Source organism: Haplochromis burtoni, unplaced genomic scaffold (assembly GCF_018398535.1).
Source record: "Haplochromis burtoni strain Fernald_Lab_line unplaced genomic scaffold, NCSU_Asbu1 Contig_137, whole genome shotgun sequence".
In the NCBI taxonomy this organism is placed as follows: Eukaryota; Metazoa; Chordata; class Actinopteri; order Cichliformes; family Cichlidae; genus Haplochromis; species Haplochromis burtoni.
In genome coordinates this window covers 541,593-562,189 of record NW_024582498.1, presented here as the reverse complement: position 1 = coordinate 562,189, position 20,597 = coordinate 541,593, and the positions used below count along the sequence as shown (strand labels likewise).

Sequence of the window (20,597 nt, the reverse complement as noted above, 5' to 3'; positions counted from 1 at the left end):
ATAAAGCGTGTTGTTGTTCGACAGATGAAGAGAACATTCCAACCCGAGATTTGAGCCAGTGGAGAGGTGCGCTCGCAGAGCACGAGCAACTGCTAAAGAGATGGGAAAAGGCCTGGGTAGGTCTGAGTGTGCTGTCTTCTCCGGTCAGTCGCCTGGATTGTGTTTGCGTCACGTGCGTCGGTTTTAACCTGCTCTGCATGTTCAGCTTTAGGCTGCCAGGCTGTTTTCGTCAAGAGTACTGGAGAAGTGCAAAGTCCAGGTTTTTATAGCAGCAATAACACGAAACGAGGGATGCGAAGAAAGAGTTAGTTCAAATGAAATGAGGGTCTGATTTAAGGGCTTTGAAGCTTTGAAGTGCACTTGTTTAAATACACCAATCATTAACCTTGACTACAGCTTTAAATGCCTTTAACGTCATGTATCTAACGGTGTTGTACGAATCGCATGTTCTTTTAACCATATTTTGTAAATTGCACGAGTAACTAAAAGCTTATGTTCCTTTTAGAGAAGCTGCTAATGAGATTCCTCCTTCAATACAGGCACGTGTGAGTCTTGTGACATTTAACTAAATTTCCTAAATGTCTTGATGTTGCTGAATTCACTGGACATTTTTGACTAATATCTAACTAATATCAGTCTGTCTTCCTAGAGAGAAAACAATACCTATAGGTCACGAATGGGTTAACTTAAGTATCGCCAGATACTTAAGCTGATTAAAAGCAGTGCATTGGTTATTACAGAATTTTAAAGTCAATGACTCAGTACTTTTCTCGTGGCTTTAAAATGGGGGAAATAATTATTTGATCTCTTGCTTAATTTGTAAGTTTGCTCATTTACAAATAAATGAAAGTGTCATATTTTTATGGCAGTTTAATTTTAATGGAGGCAAGTAATAAGTCATGATTTGCTTGGGGATCAAATACTTCTTTTACATTATATATGTGTCTTTTCTGGGTTTTTGGTTAATAGTCTGCCTCCATTAAAATTATACTACTATGAAACTTAGACTGTTACCTTCGTTGGACGTGAGCAGGGGATCAAACAATTATTTCCCCATCTGCATGTGCAGTTGTTGAAATGCATCAGTACTACTCCCAGCATTTCTCTTGTGTAATTAAATCGCACTGCTTGCGTAGTACAGCTGTGTTTTTCCCCCTTTAGGAAAGCTGTGATGACCACAGAGCTCTGTGAAGAGTTGACTTGGCTGAATCTGGTTGCGAACATGGTCCTCCATCCAGGTGGACCACACCTTTGACACTGAAACTGTCAAAAAAACAACAATGCCACTTCTTAGATAGGAGTTTGGGGGACCATGAAGCAACACATTTACAATCTGCCTCCTGCAGGGGTGAGGGCAGTTGGGGGGGTTGGGGTCACCTATATGCAGTGATAATGTGGGAGTCTCCAACCAAACTCTGCAAGGAGATGAAGCTCATCAATCTGAGAACACGTGGGCTGCCTTTGTACCAAAAATACATTTCTGTCAAACGTCCTGAGAGCGGTGCTTGTAAGGAATGTTTCGCATTTTTAAAGCGATGGAACATGTCAAATGTTTGTGAGATTCATTTTAAGATGTTTGCACCTTCGCTGGCTTCAGAAGCTTCTGTCAAGTCCATCATAGCTACTTGGAATTTGTATAATCTTGAGTGAAAATGTCTTTAATCATCGAGCCCAAAACCCAATTCGTAGGATTTGATGGCAGGAATCGGGCCTGTAGCTCTTTCTTTTAACAACATGCCATCAAAATGCAAAATTTATCTTAAAAGAAATGCAGTTCAGCCCAAGTATGGAAACTTTTGTCACACTCACTGCTTTTCATCTGTTATTTTCTTCACATTAAAACTGTGACTACATATTTGACGCTGTAGCAGAAATAAACTGTTTAAATGCTGTCGCTTATGTCATGATGCCTTCAAGTTTAACACATTCTAGTGTTTTAATTACATGTGAGCAGATGATGGTAAATATAATCAAGAATTTTCTTTGAAAATCATGTATAGTTAATGCCTTGACTGAAATCTAAATTAAAAAAAAAAGTTTTAAGCTGATTTTCACACTTGTGCCTCAGATTTGCAGACTTACAGCGGTTTATCTTAAATTGTTTTTAATTTGGTTCTCCATTAAGTTTCTTTTAATGTATGAGAAAAAGCCACATGTAGCTTCCTAAGGCACATTTCTGTATTTCAGCACAACACTGGTTTCATGGTGGTGTTTAGTGGAGCCACACCACCCTCTTGTGACCACTTATAGGAACATAACCCAAAAACAGGAGGTGGTTAGCAGGTTGTTTATTACTGTAAAGGTCAGAGCATGACAATTAAACAAATGTAACTGAACACACAGAGAGACTGACACCAGATTTGACCATCTCTAATTAATTTAGAAATTCGGTTTGAAGTCAAAGATTTCTTCCTCCTTTCTCCGCAAAAAAAAAAAAAGCAAACAAATCAGAGGGATTACATCAAAAAGCTGAGAAATTCATATGCTGCAGTGAGCAGCCAGACAGTATACACTTAATAATCTTAAATAAAAGATCACAGGAGGACTCTTCTAGTAGTGCGAGGGTGGGGTCTTGCGTCATTGCTTCGGAGGTAGAGGTCTTCTGAACAGAAGGATGTGTGGCTCTGGGAGAACAATAGCAGACAAATATACAAACAGGTTAGTGACCTGAGGCCCGATCATTGTGTGTTTTAAAGGCCTATTACCAGAATGATGTGCTACACTGTAGTTACAGCCAAAGTCCTACGACTCTGCAGCCATTCTGGTGATGCATCTCGGCATCTGGGCCTGCATTTAAATGAACTGCGAGAAAACCATTACTTTTGCTTTACTAGTCAACCAGACATAACGGTGCACGAATAGCATCAACAATCAACTCCAACTTACAAGAGCTTTTAAGAACATAATGGATTTGCAGCCAAGTCCAGGTTGCCAACATTTCAGCAGCTCAAAAGCAAGCCAATAACATTACACGCAGATTACCTGGTTCGTGTATCATATAGTGGATCCATCCCTGGGACTGTTGCACTCCCAGCTGTCTCCACTCTTCTTCAGACATCAGGTGGGATTTTGGGATATATTTAGTCATCTCCCGAGGCAGAACAACATGTCTAGTGATGAGAACAAACGATTGTTAATCATTAGTGGAGTGTAAATATCTTGTAAGGTTTGATGCAACTATCCTGTTGGACGACACCAGTTATCTGAGATATGATTTAAACTACAACCATGCAAAGTGTCAACTGGATCTTGCAGTTGTGATGTTATGTTGATAAAAACTGTCCAGAGACAGATATGTAGACAACATGCTCAAAGTCTCTTAGGGAGTTCCTGCTATACAGGAGTCTCCAGGAACAAATGTTTCATCACGACTTAAAAAGTAAAATGCAGCCGAAAGTCATATGTGAATTGTCTACAGAAAAAAAAACACATACAGATCGATACACAGGTGCCAAATTAAAGGAAACCGCTATATTTAAGCCATTGAGTGGCTTGCAGGATCTTGCAGGCGTGCATTGAGTCCATGTATTCCTTTGCAGGTCAAGCAGTGCAAATCAATACAAAGTTGGCCTGAGGGGTCTTAAACGTATCTACTGTGATGGGGGTGGCAAAGATATTGTTAACTTGCTTTTAAAATTCTTAATATAAAAAATGGTCACATTTGCCAACATACCAAGATGACAAAGCTCTGCTCATTTAAACCTCAGATGTTTCAGTGACTATAATCCGACTGACTTCTTGTATTTGTATTGTTATACCCATTATGAACTTCCAAAATCTTCCCCCTTGACAAATACATTTCATAAAAAAATAATTTAAAAGCCTAAAACTAGCAATGATATTGATTAAAAACTTTAACCCTCCCCCCCCCCAAAAAAAAGAAGAAACGAGAAAATTCATACTGGAAATTAACTGAAGCAATACTGAAAATGTGAACTAACTCAGGGTGGTCGCTTCCTTTCAAGGAGCACTGGAGCTGTTCTGGCGACACCTGGCGGTCAGACTTTCACTTTACAGCCACTAAAAGTTTGTCACCGTAATGGTGGTGTTCCCATTGAACGGCAACATTCAATGGGATTATTATTCTACTATTACACCTCCACTAAATAGTGCAAAAAAAAAAAAAAAAAAATAATAATAATAATAATAATAATGAAAAAGATATTTTTTACTATATATTATTATTCTACTATTACACCTCCACTAAAAAAAGCGTGACAAAGCTTAAACTTTGAAACTACTTCGTGTCGGTTGTCTACGTTTAATTTTTTTTTTTAAATATCCACTGAAGACGTCTTCTCTTTGTTGCTAATCTTTAGTTGACGTTACTAAAGTTGAACATGCGAACCAATAATGCTCACCTGTACTCGTAATGGTCGTCACTGTACCTGTTGGAATAGTAGATCTGGTTCCGAGACATATTTACAGGAAAAAAAATCAGGTTAATTATTAGAAAAGTTTTACGAGAAACTGGGGTTGTAGAATAACAACAAGTGCCCACCTGTAGCTCATTCCGTGCAGATTGCTCAAAGGTATTGATTGGACGACTTCTGTCATGTGACCAGAATTTCCCTCTTTAGCGTAGTTCTCGAGCCGTCATCAAAGTACAGGTGAGTGTCTTAAGTTGTTTTCAGCCCTCTTTTGCAGTAGTTGTTCATCTTCACACAAAATAGAAACACAATATATCTCACATGTTTAAATATGCATCACAACACTAAAATACACTACTGTGTTATTCCTGATGAGGATGGTTAAAATAAAATACTGTGTACTACTAGTTTCCTTAAAGCCTTATGAATTATCATCAGGTAAAATTTTTATTTTCATTTCATCATAAGCAAGTGTGGCCAAATTTATACAAGATGACGTTTTGGCAGTTTGCTAGTGTGGAGTTTTCAGGTGTGAAGATTTACATCTCAGACTCTACAGGCCTCAGTTAGCATGTTAAATTCATCCAGTCACTTCTGCTTATCCTTATCAGGGTCACAGGTGGCTGGAGCATATCCCAGCTATCATAGGGCGGGTGGGGTACACCCTGGATGGGTCGCCAGTCTGTTGCAGGGCTAACATAATCTACAGCAGAATGGCTCAAAAACAAAGGAATCAACATATTGCAATAGCCCAAAGCCCAGACCTCAGCCTGGTTGAAATGTTGTGGCAGGAGCTTTAGAGAGCTGTGCATAGGCAAATAACCAAAAACCTTGATGATGAGAAGCAATCCTGTAAAGAAGTGTTGCGTGATCTTTTTATCTAAGGTAAAAAGGGTTAATAATGTTAGAGTTTGTATTGTTGATTGTCATTTATGCTTAGAAATATTTACTTATATATGCTTAGAGTTTTGTAATTAGTTGTAGATTGGTAGAGGTTTTGATCCTTGATAGTCTGCAAACTTTGTGTGTATTAGACAGCACTTTGGGAGCATGAGAGGTCATACCGTGTCTTATTGTTTTATGGTAGGATTAACGTAGTTGCGTCTGTTCTAGTCTAAGTGCTCTTTGTTTAGATGAACTGCAGGACTTCCTCACCGTGTTATCTAGGATGAACCATCTAGGGTGAGGGGGAGGCTACCCTCTTCCTGACCAAGGATGTTTGACCCTTTGATCAGCAAAAAATATATGGTTAAAATATGGTTAAAAATATTTATATTCTGGGTAACGTCAGAGATATATTAGATTATAAGGCAATGCGTATTTTATATTTCTCACTAATTTTCCTCTATCTCAGTTATTGTGCTGAGGTGTGGGGGAATACATATGTGACTTATATACATCCTCTATACTTGCTACAGAAGAAAGTGGTACGAATGGTTCATAATGTTAAATATAGAGAACATACAAATAATTTGTTTATAAAATCGAAATTGTTGAAATTTGAAGACTTAGTGAAATTACAGACATTATTATTCACCTGCAAGGCAAAAAATAACACATGTTTGTATTGTGTTCAGGAAGTGGGGACAGTAGAAGGAAGTTTGACTTTAAGTTTGCTAAGACCACACAAAGGCAAATGTGTCCGACAGTTAAAGGTATAAGAATATGGAATTCTCTTGAAGATAATCTCAAGAGTTGTACAAACATGCACCGTTTTAAAATGTGCTACATACTTAAAAGGATAAATCAGTATGAAGAACATGAAAGTAATTGGGGCTAAATGTGGAAGAAAAAAAAATTTTCATTGCCATTTAATGCTGTATATTGCTGATTATATTGATTTGTTGTTTAGTTTTGCATTGTTACATAAAGATACATCTTAGAGGGTTTTTGGGGGGGGTATTGGCGCCCTCTTGTAAGAATATTTGGATTGCAGATAGGGGGCAGGTGCTAACAAGAATTTATTCTTCTTCCTGCTCCTTTTCACCCATGGGTGCAGTGTCATATTAATGGGAAGGAGGTTCTGAATGTAGGAAAAGAAACACTGTTGAACCATGTGTGAAATAAATAAAAGAAATGAAATGTGAATCTGTAACTTTTATACTTTTTGAGTGCTCAGTATGCAATTAACCATTAAAGCGATCTAAAATTAATTACAGTCCCCATACCATTTGCTAGCACAGGTTTTGTAAATCAACATTTCTAGTCCTCACAGAAGCATGGGGCAGAAATTTCTCTACAACACTGTGAGAAGTCATACAGGAAACTGTTACTAAGTTATTGGTGCTTAAGCTGTTTCTACAGGCTACTGAATCATGGGTCAGTTGTACTTCCCGTGACTCCTGTGAAAACAGTCTTTTTCATATGACTGTAGTCTTCTGTTTTCGAGACTCAAAATTAATTGGAAAGTTGATCAACAAGCAGTTTCATGGCCAGGTACACCTTGTTCCCTTGTTATTTCTTGATAAATTAAATAGATTCTGTTGTTGATTCCAAGTGATGAAGTTGCATTTAGTAGCACTGAAATTCTCAGTATGAGGATTAAAGAGTTGGTGATGCAAGTGATGGAGGCCACTGTTGATTTAAAAAACCAAAATAAACCTATCAGAGAGAGAGAGCAAAACCTTTTGGAGTGGCCGAATCAACAGCCTGGTATTCTTACATTCCTTGGTAAGGAAAACCCTTCACAACATCTAGCAAAGTCAAGAACTTTCTTGAGGAGATAGGTGTATAATTATCATAATCAACAATCTTCACCAATGAAAAAGGTGCAAACCACTAGTTACACTCAGGACCTAAAGAGTATACTAATGAAGCAAATTCAACACAGCCACGCTTGCTTTGTATAAGCTGGCTTGACAAAACCTAAACTCCAGTTAGAGAAAGGGATATTACTACAGTGGTTATCAACTTTCCCTGTTAAGCTGGGCCTTCTGCTTCAGAATCTTTGCACACTGAAATAAAAACACTCTTCTTCTGGACAAAATGATCCCTGTGAGTGTACCCACTCTATTCAGTCATTATCAGATGATAATGATAAAAATCTATAAAGACCACAAAAGTATACAAAAATATAACAAAAATTGCAACACTTTTGAAAAAAAGGACAAGCTGCATGTTAACCTATTGATGATAGCTTACATGACTGCTGCACATTAGAGCTCTGAAACTTTAACCTGGATACATTCAAACATTAAAGGTTACTGCCTCATAGCTTAATAACAGAGTCATGGAAATGACTCTGCCAGCTCAGAGTGAAATTTATTTTATTGATTGAATGGTCTGATTGATTTTTTTAGTCTGTGTTCTAGTAGTTCCAATTCAAGCAGTGTAAGGCAGACTTGGCAGCAGATTAGAACCAAGTATAAAACCATCTATACATTTTCTGTGCCTCTAACTGAATACATGCAAATTCCAGTTACAATGCAATGCACAGTTTGCACAGCTTGAACTTGAAAAGCTCATGTACAACTTGACAACTGCCTATATAAAATGTGTTTTTCCAACATCGACTCTATACAGTGCTTCAAAACATGTGGTAAGTAAGTTACCACAGTGATTTAGCTAGCCACTTCTGTGACATAGCTTGCTAAAGCATTAATCTTGATTTATAGTACATCCTTTAGGAAACCCAGAATACTCTTGTGATCTCTTGTGATCTTCTTGTGCTTCCGATGCTTTTTAATGAACCATTTACAGAAAGCTCAAACGATATCCCAGACATGATTATGAAAAACGGCTCTAAAGGCTTTTATTGTCCACATCGGAAACTCTTACATCACTCTGCTCTCTTTGGCCAAGCTATCAATATTTTTTTCCCTTCTGCTATTCATCATTTTGTGTTTCATTGAGTTTTTTAGACACATGACACATGATTGTATAACCATAGGCAACAGTGGTATTGAAATATGGTCACAAATAGACCCGGAATTGGACGATGGATGTAGGGCAGGAAAATGACATGGTAGAAATGTGTCACCTTTCTTATCCATCTTAACCTTCCTGTGAAAAATAAACGAGACAGATATTAAGTGACATGTGCAATAATGTTCTTACTTACAAAAGTATTTTTATATCCATTTAATGGCGAATATCTGGATTTGGATTTGAACACTTGTATTACAATAAGAAACAGGAGTCAGTACACCCATGTGAACTATTACTTACATGACTTCAAACAGGGTTTTTTGCCACTCAGTTAGCATATCTTTCATTACTCCAATTCTTTTTTTTTTCCCCCCAATAATTTAATATGCCACGATGTTATAATTTAGACCCAGTCTTCTTTTGCATGGAGAACACTAATGTTGCTCACAGTTTCTGGAAAGAAGTTCTGCCATCCCACAGAAGCATTTTTTAGCTGTAAAAAACAGAAAGGGATCTGTTGTTCTACCTTCTTCTCTAAGGTTTTTATTATTATCATTATTTTTCTGGATTCAAGTCATACAGTTTGGTGAGGTAGTACTTTTTGTCCTATGGAAAGTCTTGTGATGTGTTTGGATTCTTATTTTGTTAGAAGATTCCTTTCCAACCGTGTTTTTTGTTTGTTTGTTTGTTTGTTTTTTAGTATCCACAGGTACTCATGATTCCATTTATATTTACAACTCCCCAACACCTTTTGGAATCCCGCATGTCCATGTCATCACACTCCCACCTGTGAGCTTCATGGTTGGGACTGTACCTTCGCTGTGGTAGTAAGGCCACGTTCACGCCAAACATCCTGGATCCACCTGAGCTAAACCGGTGCCTCTTAGCCTTATGTTACCAAAAAAAGTGTTTCCAGTATTCATCAGGCTTCTTTTTATGTTCATGTCCAAGTATTCCACCTAGAAATTATAGTTTGTTTCCGTGACCACAGGTTTTCTTACCCGTGTCCATTTATTTGTTAAAGTCTGTCAAATTAGGTTTTTCAGGCACGCTTGCCAGCTGCATATGTTAACATGTCACAGTCAGCTCATTATTTAGCTTGAAAGAGAAGCTTTTATAATAAATACCAGGTCAGACCTGGTATTTATTATTTATCAGGTGCTCTGTGACCTGTTCATAGATGGCCCCCTGATATGGCAGGAAGCATCATACTGAGAAGGCCAAGCACCATACTGCACCACCAAACTCCTGCTGAGTGTCGGTCAATAGGCAAAAATCGCCTGTCGTGACCAGCCATAGTTCATTCCTGCACACCACACTGATAAAGGAGAAGTGTTGGGACAGTTTAATTATATGATGTCAACTGGTAACACGTGATTTAAAAAAAAAAAAAAGTTAGATCAACCCAGAAGATTAAAGTTGTGCACACAACACTCAACAACTGAAACTTAACTTTAAATAAAAAATAGCAAGTTCGGGTAACAGGTTGTAAATTCAAGTTGACAGAAACCCAGAAATAAAACCACCGTCACAGAAAGCTGAGTGAGAATCATCTTAAATATTGCATTAGCTCAACTACAACTCCGATACCTATTTACAGTGCAGGACTCCAGGACACTACGTCTAGTACTTTATAGCCCACAAGTCGATGTCTTTTAAGCTCAGTTCAGCTGTCTTACTCAATGCACGCAGGTTGAAGCAATAGCACTAAGAGTATAGTTTCAAAACTGTGTTTTGTGAGACGGCATGTCAATAGTTTTCTTGCACATAAAATTGTCCATAGGAGGTTTCTCTCCCTGCACTACGACACACCCCATCTCTTGCCCTATAATAGTTGGGATAGGCTCCAGCTGCCCACACGAACCTGACTTGGATAACAGTAAGAGGATGGGTGGATTAAGCTACGTCCACAATGAAGCGCATCAACTTTGAAGTCGACAGCTGGTCACTTTCAGTCTCCAGTTGCCTGGGTGACCCTCTGATGTGTTTACCATGTAAGAGCTAAAGGATGTCAGGCCCTCACACCAGCCACATGGAGTCCTGCCAGGTCCCAGTGTCCTCATGTAATGGCCCATCTCCTCATGTCTTCTCTTTACTTTTGAGAGTGTGCTAGGAGACTCGGCCAAGACTTTTGTGAAAGCATGTTTTGATGTGCTATGATGCAACCTGAAATGACTGGAGGTATAGTCTCAGTGATAAGGAGAGAGTAATGGTCACTATCTGAAAAAACATTCCCTTTTTGGGAGTTGTCTTGTTGTTGTTGTAATTTGCAACTGATGAGCAGATGAAATGGATGTATAACGATTTATGCTTCTTAATTGGACACTGATTGACTTTGTGTTATCCTGCGATTATGCCCCCTTTATTTCTTGAGCATTGTATTATTAGTGTATTGTTAACAATTTATTGCATGTAACACAGCATGAGAAACCAGGCTTAGTCCATTTTATGCTTTATGTAAAATTATAAATTAACATGCAGCAAAAAGCAAGTTTTTCTTGGAAAATCTGCTTGATCGTGGTGCCGGCTTGTCCTATGTTCCATATATACACACACACATATGACCAGTAATATCTGCAAATTGATCAGTGGATATATTTCCCTGCTTGACCTTTGCTAGTTTTTTTTAAAAGTATGTTACTTTAACTTAAAAAAAAATACTATTGTCATATTGCAAGTTAATAAAACCCCAAATAAAATATATATGGATGGTAATTATTTATTTTCATGTGACAAATGTCCAGTTTTAGCTCTAAATATATTTGTTGTTGTAGCGCATTTGTAATGCCCTCAGATATGTACATGTATGTATATAATTACATACACATATGTGTGTGTGTGTGTGTGTGTATGTATGTATAGGGAGAGAGAGTGAGAGACATTAAAGTCAATTACTAATTAAATGTGTAGGTGGCAACTGTTCACATGAATGTAGAGAGGGAAAAAAGGTGATAATGGTGACAATCAAAATCACGGGGGTGGCTTTACTCCTCCTGTTTCATGTCCTGTACCTTTTTCTTGTTTCCCACTCTGTTAACAGAACACTATCTTATTTAATTATGCAAACATCTCATGTCTGATGATGCACGTAGGCTTTTTAAAGGACAGTTAAGAGAAAACAGAATGTACACCTGTGTCTGGAATGGTCTCTTCCACTATTCTGCTAGCCTCCTCTGAATGAGTCATCCAGCTGGCTCCTCATTGGATAAGACCATGCCATCCCTAGGGATTGCCTTGCAGAGGCAGAAAGGCCTTGCTTCCATTCACAGAAACACTGGTATGCCAGCCTGCTATTTCATTCACATAAAAGACTAAAAACTGCATGCCTTTTTTCTCTTGTCCACTGCTCCGTTTCTGCTTTGTCTTTTTGCCGTCACTTTTGATTTGCGAGGGCTTGCCTTTTTTCCCCCCTGCTTCTGTGTTTGCCTTTGTTTCTGAGGCGAGAAGGCAGACGTGCTGTCTTCTTCTTCTTTTTTTTTTTTTTTTTCCTTTTGCCAGGCAGGAAAGGGATTGGGAGGGACTGCAGTGCGAAATCTGCAGCACAGTGAGAGTGGAAGCTGCTTATGAATGAGTGTCAGTCTTTCGCCGTTGCTAGATGCTCTTGAGGACATTTTATATGAATGTGTGCTTTCTGCTGCCAGGAGACAAAGATGCTTCATTGCTGTTGGTTTTAAGGAGACTCTGAAGCTTTTTTTCCCCTTTTATCCATCTGGCTATTTCATTGACTTATCTGCCTGAGAAACATGCCGTTCAGAATGTGTTTGTTTGAGTCGTATCATTCATGCAGTTCAGCCTGGACCAGTTGCTGGGTATTTTAGAGTGGCTGTGAATCTGTTTCTGCTTCATTGTTGAACTGTTTCCTATTGCAGATTGTCAACATTTTTAGGCTTAAAAAAGTAAAATTGCTTTAGTCTTTTTATATATAATTGATGCTCGAATATAAATAGCTGTGGAAATAACTGGTGGTAGATTTTGGTGAGTGGTCCAGGACTGATGTCTGCTCACAATATGCAATTATATTACTTGAACATGGGCAATATATTAATGTTTCACCTATTTCCAATCATACTAAAATTTTGCAATATTGCTTCTCTTGATGATTTATGAAGATTTCTTTTGCATCATTTTAAGGTGAATCTTTATTTTTCTTTAAATAGAAATGTCTATTTTATTTTTGTGCCATAAGAATTTGACAGGCGCTTCAATTTAGCTGTGAATTGAAAGGATGTTTTCATTACATATTTCACTTCATTTACTGTCATCTAAGTGATTAGTTTATGGTGTGTCATCCTTTTATCAAACTTTTATTAGGTCGTCAGTTTTATGGCACTGTTCAAGACGCAAATTCCAGCAAAATATGAATGATTACTTCACGAAGTTACTAAGACAATCAAGTTACCTCTCATCCCTCATTTCCTTTTCACAGAAAAACAAATAAGAAGAAAAGAATTATGGAGAATGAATATGAGACTGGGGAATATAAAAATTGATTGGTTCTAGTGTGCTGTAAGTGGGAGGTTTTTTTTTCCCTCTCCCTCCAACAGGAAGTGATTTGCAGTGTTCAGCAAGCCTTTTGTTGAGAAGGTTTTCTCAGATCAGTGAGTCATGCTTTAGCTCTGAGCCGGCAGGCAGGCAGCAGTCAGTAGAGGGTATTTGCTCTTCCCTTGCAGTGTCCGTGATCATCAACAACACAGATCTTTTTCTGTTCTTAACTTTTTGGATTTTGAGCTAGGAATCAGCAGCAGCGTCACCGCTGGAAACTAAAAGCTGCACCACAACACTGGAAGCCTTTTAGAGACCTTTCCATCCTTTCCCCCCCTCCCTCTGCTTCAGTGTTGTTTCCGTGGATTGTGTCTGTATATTTTTCCTCTGACGGATTGGATTGCAGCTCTGGATTTTACAGAGAGCAGATTGGACTTTGGCGACAACAGCAGCAGCAGCAGCAGCAGCAGCAGCTCAACACAACCACCACTGTAACCTCAATAGAGAAAATTACAGTCAGGTGGCCTGTGATTGCTAAAAAGGCGTTTGCTGCCTACCGTTGCTGCTATGTTACAGGAGAGGGTAATCAGCACCGCTCAGCCACGTCTGCCAGCACGCTTGTGAACGAGGCAGGCTGTGCGTGTTGGTTGGTGGAGAGAGGGGAGAGAGCAAAGAGAGAGAAGGGTATGCTTCACCGTACCAAATACAACCGCTTCAGAAATGAGTCAGTAACATCCGTCGATGAGCTTCTTCACGGCCTGTCCATGAACCCCAAGGTCTCGGCCACCCCCCAGTCTGCAGCCGAGACGTCTTACACACCCCCGACTGAGGTTCAGCCCTCCTCCGCCACCGCTCCTTCCAGCAACCCCACCGGCCATGGCTCTGACCACCTGGAAGATGGAGGCACCACCCTCTGTACGCTCATCAACAAGGTGTCCGGCCTGAAATTCAGCAACTCCGGCAGCTTGCTCGGCATAAAGGGTCTGCCCTCGGCCGTTAAGGACCTGGCTGTGTCAAAGCTGCAGGGGGGTGGGGGATCAGGCTCAGGCTGCTCCAGTGGCCCGAGTCCCAGCGCAGCTACAGCGGCAGCCTCTGGTGCGGGTGTCTCTCTGTGCAGTTCGGCCTCCCATTCAACCCCCTGTTCACAGCTGGAGCCATCTGTCAGCATGAGCAAGAAGAGCAGGCTGGATGAGCACCAGCCCAGCGGAGAGGACTGGAATCCAGGTGGAGGCGGTGGACTGGTGAGCAAACCCTCCAAAGGATGGCTAGACTCAAACGAGAAGATCTCTGGTCCCGGAGTCACATACATTGTTAAGGTTGGTGGACTCACTCTTTCCCCTCACTCGTTTTGTTCTTTGTTCATCCCAGTCATTTTCCCATTCTCTCTTTTCTTTGAATGAGTCGAGTTTTAGCTACCTGCAAGTGGGGGTGGGTGGGGTGGGAATAATGTAGTTTCTCACAACATGCCCTTGAGTGGGTGTATGTAGGCTGGGTGAAATAGCAGCAACCGGAAAACTGGCACTGAATAATTCAGGAAAAAAGGAGAAGGTCACCATTAAGGGGAAAAGTAGAGGAAAAGCTCATAATGGCAAAACAAAAACGGTAATTATCAATGTGAACATTGTGTAAGCATTTACATTTCTCCGATATTTTGGCCAGTCTCATGTATACAGAGAGGCAACGTTATGCTTTTGTAACCATGGTGATGAGTTATTTCTGTACATTGTGCACCTCTGTGGCTGCTTTAGCTTGCCAACAGTGAATGGGTTGAATGGGAAAAAATATTCGGAGCATCCTCGTCTTAACACACTTATCACTGGCTGCTGTTACTGTTGTCCAACCATCGTACATCATTTAAAGGTGAGCAAGTTGGCACACAACTACAGGAGCTGCGAATGTCATCATGCCGGCAATGAGTCACTAGCATAAGGAGTGATGATGCAGAGTCCTGGCTCTTTAAGGTGTGAAAGGGGGGGGGGGGGACATTTTTACTGGGTGAAGTAAAGGAATAATTTTTCTATTTTTTTTCCTGCCTTGTCTTGTACTGCAGTGCAAAGAGAAATGCAGCTTTTTGGAGAAAATGAAAATTGAGGCCATCACTGCCAGGGGAAATGTGTTATCTTCCAAATCAAGTTACGATTGCCATCATATGACACCTACTACAGCTAGCCCAAACAAAGCCTACAGTATCTGTGACCAGCGTGACATTCCATTAACTGCATTAAGGCAGAGAGCACTTATTTGTCCAGTCAATGCCGCTGAAAGCAGCCACACTGTGAGAGGGGAAATGGGTCTGTCCTGTGCTCACCCTCCACCCCCGGCTTTCCCTGTGGTTTCAGTCCCGTGTGTATTGAGTTCAACGTGGTGTTCTGCTCACAGCACTTTTAATTAGCGTCATGTGGTCACTCCTCGCACATCACGCACCATTACCCCCAAGCGGCATTGACTGACAGTGATGCTGTTTACACTCTCACTTTTATCTCGTACTAGTGTTGTGTTTTTAAAAAATAGAAAAAAAGAAAAGAAATGCACATTAGATATGATAAGGTTTTCTGGTAGCAGATTTAACAGGGGTCTTTCCTAGTATTTCATTGTGTTTTTAGGAAGGTCAGAGTTCAGGCTATATGCATACCACTGTCTGTGTAGGTTCTGAGTCATCCAGGTCACAAATGATTGAAAAGAAGGCAAGTAGACTTTTTCAAGTTAGTGAAAATCAAGTTGTCGTTTCTTCCAAGTACTCAAGGCTAGCACAAGCCTACCACTGTACTTACAGGAGCAATATGTGACAAATACTAACAAAATAATATGTATAGAATTGGTTATACTGTATAATATGTTCACATAAACAATAAAAGAAATACAGAATAGTAAAGCTGTAATTAACCGATCACTTTCTACATTTCTTAGATCTGCTTTCTTTGCATTTCAGAACCAAATAACACTGACGTATCGATTGTTTGCAAAGCTGATGTGGCAAACGTGTGCTTGGCCACCTGATCAACATAAATCCAGTCCTTTATATTTATTAAATTATGTTATTATTCCTGACCGCATTGCCGCATTGCAAAAGTTGTATCCCATAAATGTTTTACTGCCTAAAACCCCCCCCCAACGATTCTTACATGATTATTTGATTATTAAATTCAATTGCAACCAATTAATTATTCTTTTTTATTGATCACATGCATTATTTCCTGGACCTGATTATCCTGTCTAGACTGTACAGAAGCAATACAGTCTCAAAGCAGTCTGTGTAAAGTTGCAACTTTTTATCCACCGATTCCTGTTTTTGGACACAAATGTTCCCTTTTTTCATGATTCTGAACATAAATATACAAACATTTTCACCTTTAAAATAGGGGAAAGAAGCCACACTTGAAGGTGTGCGTTCAGTTGTCAGGACGATTCCTCCCAAGAGTCTCAAGAAAAAAGATGCTGCGGACACTAAATATACTTCATGTTAAAAGAGTAGTTTAAAAATTGTGCATGCTGTCATGAAAAGTTGGGGCAATTTGTGTTTGTGAGCACAAACCAATGGATTTTTCACACTTTTCATACAGAAGAAATTTTTAGATAATGCACACAATAAACACCGTAGCAAAAGCAGGTTTAGACAATGCAATATACAGTATGACTTAAATATTTAGAAATGTTTGAAATTAATTACAGTTTGTATTATTATTATTTTTTTTATCTAGATCACTTGGAAACCTAGTTAATCCGAAATTCAGTTTTAGAGTTTTGGTTATGTGCGTTCTTATACAACATAAGGGAATATAAACCCTGCGTGAGCTCAGAATAGAGCTCTGCTAATTTTAGAAGTGCTTGATGTATTTTTGGCCCTGCTAAAGCACACACTTCAAACACACCCTTATAAAAATAGAGAACATAGGCAATTTGAGAATGTCACATTGACAAAATAATATTTTTGTTTGAGCGCAAAATGCTGAGCAGAAAGACACAGAGTTATAAAAGGAAATTTATGATTGTAACAAGTTAGTTTCTTGAACTGGCTCTTTTTAAAGGCCAGAGTGGAAACACTGATGTGTCTGGAAGTCTGTTTTGTTTACAGAGAAATTCAAAATATGATTTTAAAAGTGATGGAACTCATCAGCACCAAATGTTCCTGGCCTGTGCATGAGCTGTTGCAGTCTGGTTCTGGAAATGATTTGATTATTTAAAAGGAAACTTTTAATGGTGAATAAACCTTGACTTGTTTTATTTCTAAGTTAGCATCAACTTTGGCTTCATTAAATTTACCTTTGTAAACTTCTTCTATGGCTGGATGCTTTTATTTTTAACTAGAAAACCATCTGCTTGGTCATGAAACAAACTGTTGTTGTAATTTGGGTGTCGGTCTTCCTGCAGCTCTCTTTTTTTTACAAAAGCATACATTGAAAAATAATTATTTTAATTTGTTTTGTTCAAAAAGATCTCAGATTTCACCATTATCTTTAATTATACTACATAAATACTAGCTAGCTACTTTTTTGGGTACACCTGTTTAACTTTTTGTCCTATATAATCACGCATTTAGGCATCTAGACATGGTCCAAGAGACCTGCTGAAGTTCAAACCGAGCATCAGAATCATAAAGAAAGGCGATTTAAGTGACTTTGAATGTGGCATGGTGGTTAGCGTGAGACAGGCTGGTCTGAGTATTTGAGAAACTGCTGATCTACTGGGATATTTCCACATCACCATCTCTAGGGTTTATACATCAAATGAGCAGCAGTTGTTTGGTGAAAATGCCTTGTTAATGTCAGATGTCAGAGGAAAGTGTTGTAACTGCTGTGAGCTGAGAGGGAGGCAACAATAACTCAAATAACCCTTTGTTACAGCCAAAGTATGCAGAAGAGCATATCTGAATAGCAGAAGACCACACTGGGTGCCACAGCTGTCAGTTAAAAACAAATAACTGAGGCTACAGTTAACACTGACATTAAAATCGGACAACAGAAGATTGGGAAACTTTTGTCTCTGTTTCTGCTGCAATATTTAGATGGAGTACAGCGACAGATTGGTGACCTGTCCAGGGTGTACCCTGCCCCTCACTCTATGATTGCTGGAATAGCCTCCTGCCACCTCTGAGGAATGTTTTCAGCCCCTCACTGAGTCTATTCCTCAAAGAATTAAGACAGTTCTGAGACCAAAAGGTGGTCCTACCAGGAGTTAGCAACATATAGCTATTGAACTGGCAAGTGAGCGTTTAAAAAGTTAGAGAAACTCAATATTTTATTTCCTTTCCAAACAAATACAATCTCTTCATCTCAAACTTAATATAGTTTTTTTTCAGAGTAGGTAACAATAACTTGACTTAAATGGCCCCGCTGCTTTTGAAAGTCATGCATGCGTCACAAGTTTTAATAACTGTATCATGCCTGATGTTAAACAATGGGTCCATTTCTTTCCTTTCTAGAACAAGGCCCTAGTGTCAAAACTTGTGTGTGTGGTGATTTTGTATGCTCTTAAAGACTGCAGTAATTTTATTTTATTTTTTTAGGCCTTGAAAGGTAACACAAAGATTTGTTTTGTGCATAATGATGTGTAGTCTTTGTTTATTTCACACAGGGTTTTCATTCTTACTTTGCAGTATCTGGGCTGTATAGAAGTCCTGAGGTCGATGAGATCCCTGGATTTCACTACAAGGTCACAAATAACAAGGTATGTTCACACATTTATATTTCTTCAAGGACAAGACAAGTTGAAATTAAATGGATTCTTGCTTATGATGAGAGTTTTTAATTTGATAAAATACTTAAACAGCCACACACACACACACACACACACACACACACACACACACACACACACACACACACACACACACACACAAATTGTTCAGCAATGAACAATTTCCACATTTATAACTATTTAAATCCATTACTTTATTTCTAATAAACAACTGAAACACATCAATGGCAAAAGGATGTGGGGGTGTCAAACATCCATCCCTTCATTCGCTTCCTCTTGTCCTTTTCAGGGTCACGGGTGGCGCTGGGGCCTATCCCAGCTGTGGTGTCAAACATGTTCAATCTAAATAAAACAAGGTTAAAAAAACCCACTTTTAGTTAAAGACATTTAAGTACATGTCTTAAGAAAAAATAAGTGCAGCAAAGAAATGCCACTGTAGTAACTTTTTCCTGTACATTTACTGTCAAAACAAAACAAGAACAAAAAGATAGAATATGTCATGGAGTCTGTGACTCCGTGTTTAGTTTATTATTATTCTGTGGTTTTGGTTACCTTGGGTGTTTGTACTCTTCTGTTTCATGGTTCATGTTCCTATGTTCTGTGTCCCCCAGTCTGTGTTAAGTTGGTGTGTTATGTCATTACGTGTATGTGTTTCCTGTTTTACTTTGAAGGTCCGTGTCTGTTCTCAGTGTGTTCAGTTTACTTTTCCCCTGTCTCGTCAGGTCGGATTACTCCCAGCTGTGCCCTCCTTTTGTGTCTCATCCCCTCGTTATCCTTCTGTGTATTTTAACCTCGTGTCTGCCTCTGTTAGTTGCTGGTTCGTCTGTGTTGTTTCCCCTCGGTCTCCCTGCATCTCTCCATGTGTATTTCCCCGGACCTCCCTGCATCTTCGTTTCTGGTTTGTTTTGTTAGTTTTACCCAGTTTAGGTTCCAGTTTCATGTTCCCAGTGCCTTTGTTGTTTGTATTTCCTTCGTTAATAAATACTCACCTGCACCATAGCTGCCGCGTCCTGGTCCTAAATAATTCCACACGGCTTGCCCCGGCAAACCGTGACAGAATAGAAGAAAATATTAACAATAAAATGCCATATCTTTATTTTTATCAGAGTTTATCAGTTACTTTTTTACTTTGATGATTTATAGCAGGCCCAGGTTTTATCCACATCAGCAGTATTTGCATATTTTCATTGTCAGATAGTATTGAAGATGTGGTTTCAGCACCAGTATTCATATGACACCAGACCTAAAATGATATTTCACAATCCTAATTTTTATGTCATTGTTATTGAATTGACATTTTGTGCTGTATGATAAAAATAATTAATTCATAATAATTAAATAAATAAAGAAATTAACAATTTAAAAAAAAATGAAAAATGATGCTATAACCGTATGTTGAATATAAAGAATACTGTGAAAGTGTAAGTGCAACATCTGGTTTCTGAAAAGCGAACCAATTTACAAACACATAAGAAAAGTAGAGAAATACATTTTATGATCCAACCGATGAAAGAGTGCTGAATAAGCACCCTCACATGCTGAGGTTAATAAAACTGCTCTTTCTTACATCTGTTGGTAGGAATTACATACAAGTGACTAACTTAGATAGCAATTATTACTGAACCTTTAATGTGATTTTTTTTTTTTTTTTTTTTTACCAGTTTGGTTTCTATCTAAGAAATAGCATAACATAACAATCATAGGACAATAAGAGATTAGTCACTATTAACAAAATATTTTGTATATTAATTTCAACTGTCAAACTCATTGAAAATTTAAAAAAAATGCATCCAAACATTTGCTGTCAGTATCTAGAAAAATATTGCTGAGTAGTTGCTTGTGGCCAAATGTATTACATCATTAAACTTCTCACTAATAGATGCATTGATTTTTTTGTATTAAACCAATTTTGTATTAAACAATATTTGAACAAAATGTTCACCTTCTACCATGCCTTACATGCCTGCACAATGAAACTTGCATGAAGAAAATGGTACATTTAAAAATGTAACACTTTAAGGTTATATGACTTTAGAGTGCATTTAGGATGCACATTTTGTTTGCATGGAATTTTCTGCCTCTGAAATCTTTGACCGATGTGCAGTGAGGCAAAGGGCGGCGGGCGAATCGGTTCGTGTCATGTCTACTTTTCTGCTTGACTTCCTGAAGTTGGTAACATTAGCT

General features: G+C 38.7%; 3 protein-coding genes across 8 annotated transcripts in view; 2 read left to right on the top strand and 1 right to left on the bottom strand.

Annotated features, from left to right (window-relative positions):
• sema4d (sema domain, immunoglobulin domain (Ig), transmembrane domain (TM) and short cytoplasmic domain, (semaphorin) 4D) overlaps positions 1-2,034 on the top strand; it is a 40,148-nt gene extending 38,114 nt beyond the window's left edge. For 4 of the 6 annotated variants that reach the window (XM_042224409.1, XM_042224406.1, XM_042224407.1 and 1 more), the window contains one exon: positions 25-1,155. In XM_042224409.1, the coding sequence (XP_042080343.1) occupies positions 25-269 (245 nt within the window). In that variant the 3' untranslated portion in view covers positions 270-1,155. The other 2 variants (XM_042224408.1, XM_042224410.1) reach the window with 2 other exon arrangements.
• Positions 2,035-2,266: 232 nt separating this feature from the next.
• On the bottom strand, positions 2,267-4,493 carry zgc:86839 (Cyclin-dependent kinases regulatory subunit 2-like). The gene is made up of 3 exons (XM_042224413.1): positions 4,362-4,493; positions 2,983-3,110; positions 2,267-2,624 (listed from the first exon to the last, which is right to left on the bottom strand). The coding sequence occupies exons 1-3, from the start codon at positions 4,418-4,420 to the stop codon at positions 2,578-2,580; spliced, it is 234 nt and encodes a 77-aa protein (XP_042080347.1). The 5' UTR covers positions 4,421-4,493; the 3' UTR covers positions 2,267-2,577.
• Positions 4,279-20,597, top strand: part of shc3 (SHC (Src homology 2 domain containing) transforming protein 3) — a 44,794-nt gene continuing 28,475 nt past the window's right edge. Inside the window, exons 1-3 of the mRNA XM_042224412.1 lie at positions 4,279-4,610; positions 12,664-14,035; positions 18,313-18,383. Coding sequence (XP_042080346.1) covers positions 13,406-14,035; positions 18,313-18,383 — 701 coding nt within the window. The 5' untranslated portion in view covers positions 4,279-4,610; positions 12,664-13,405. The remainder of the gene's footprint in view (positions 4,611-12,663; positions 14,036-18,312; positions 18,384-20,597) is intronic.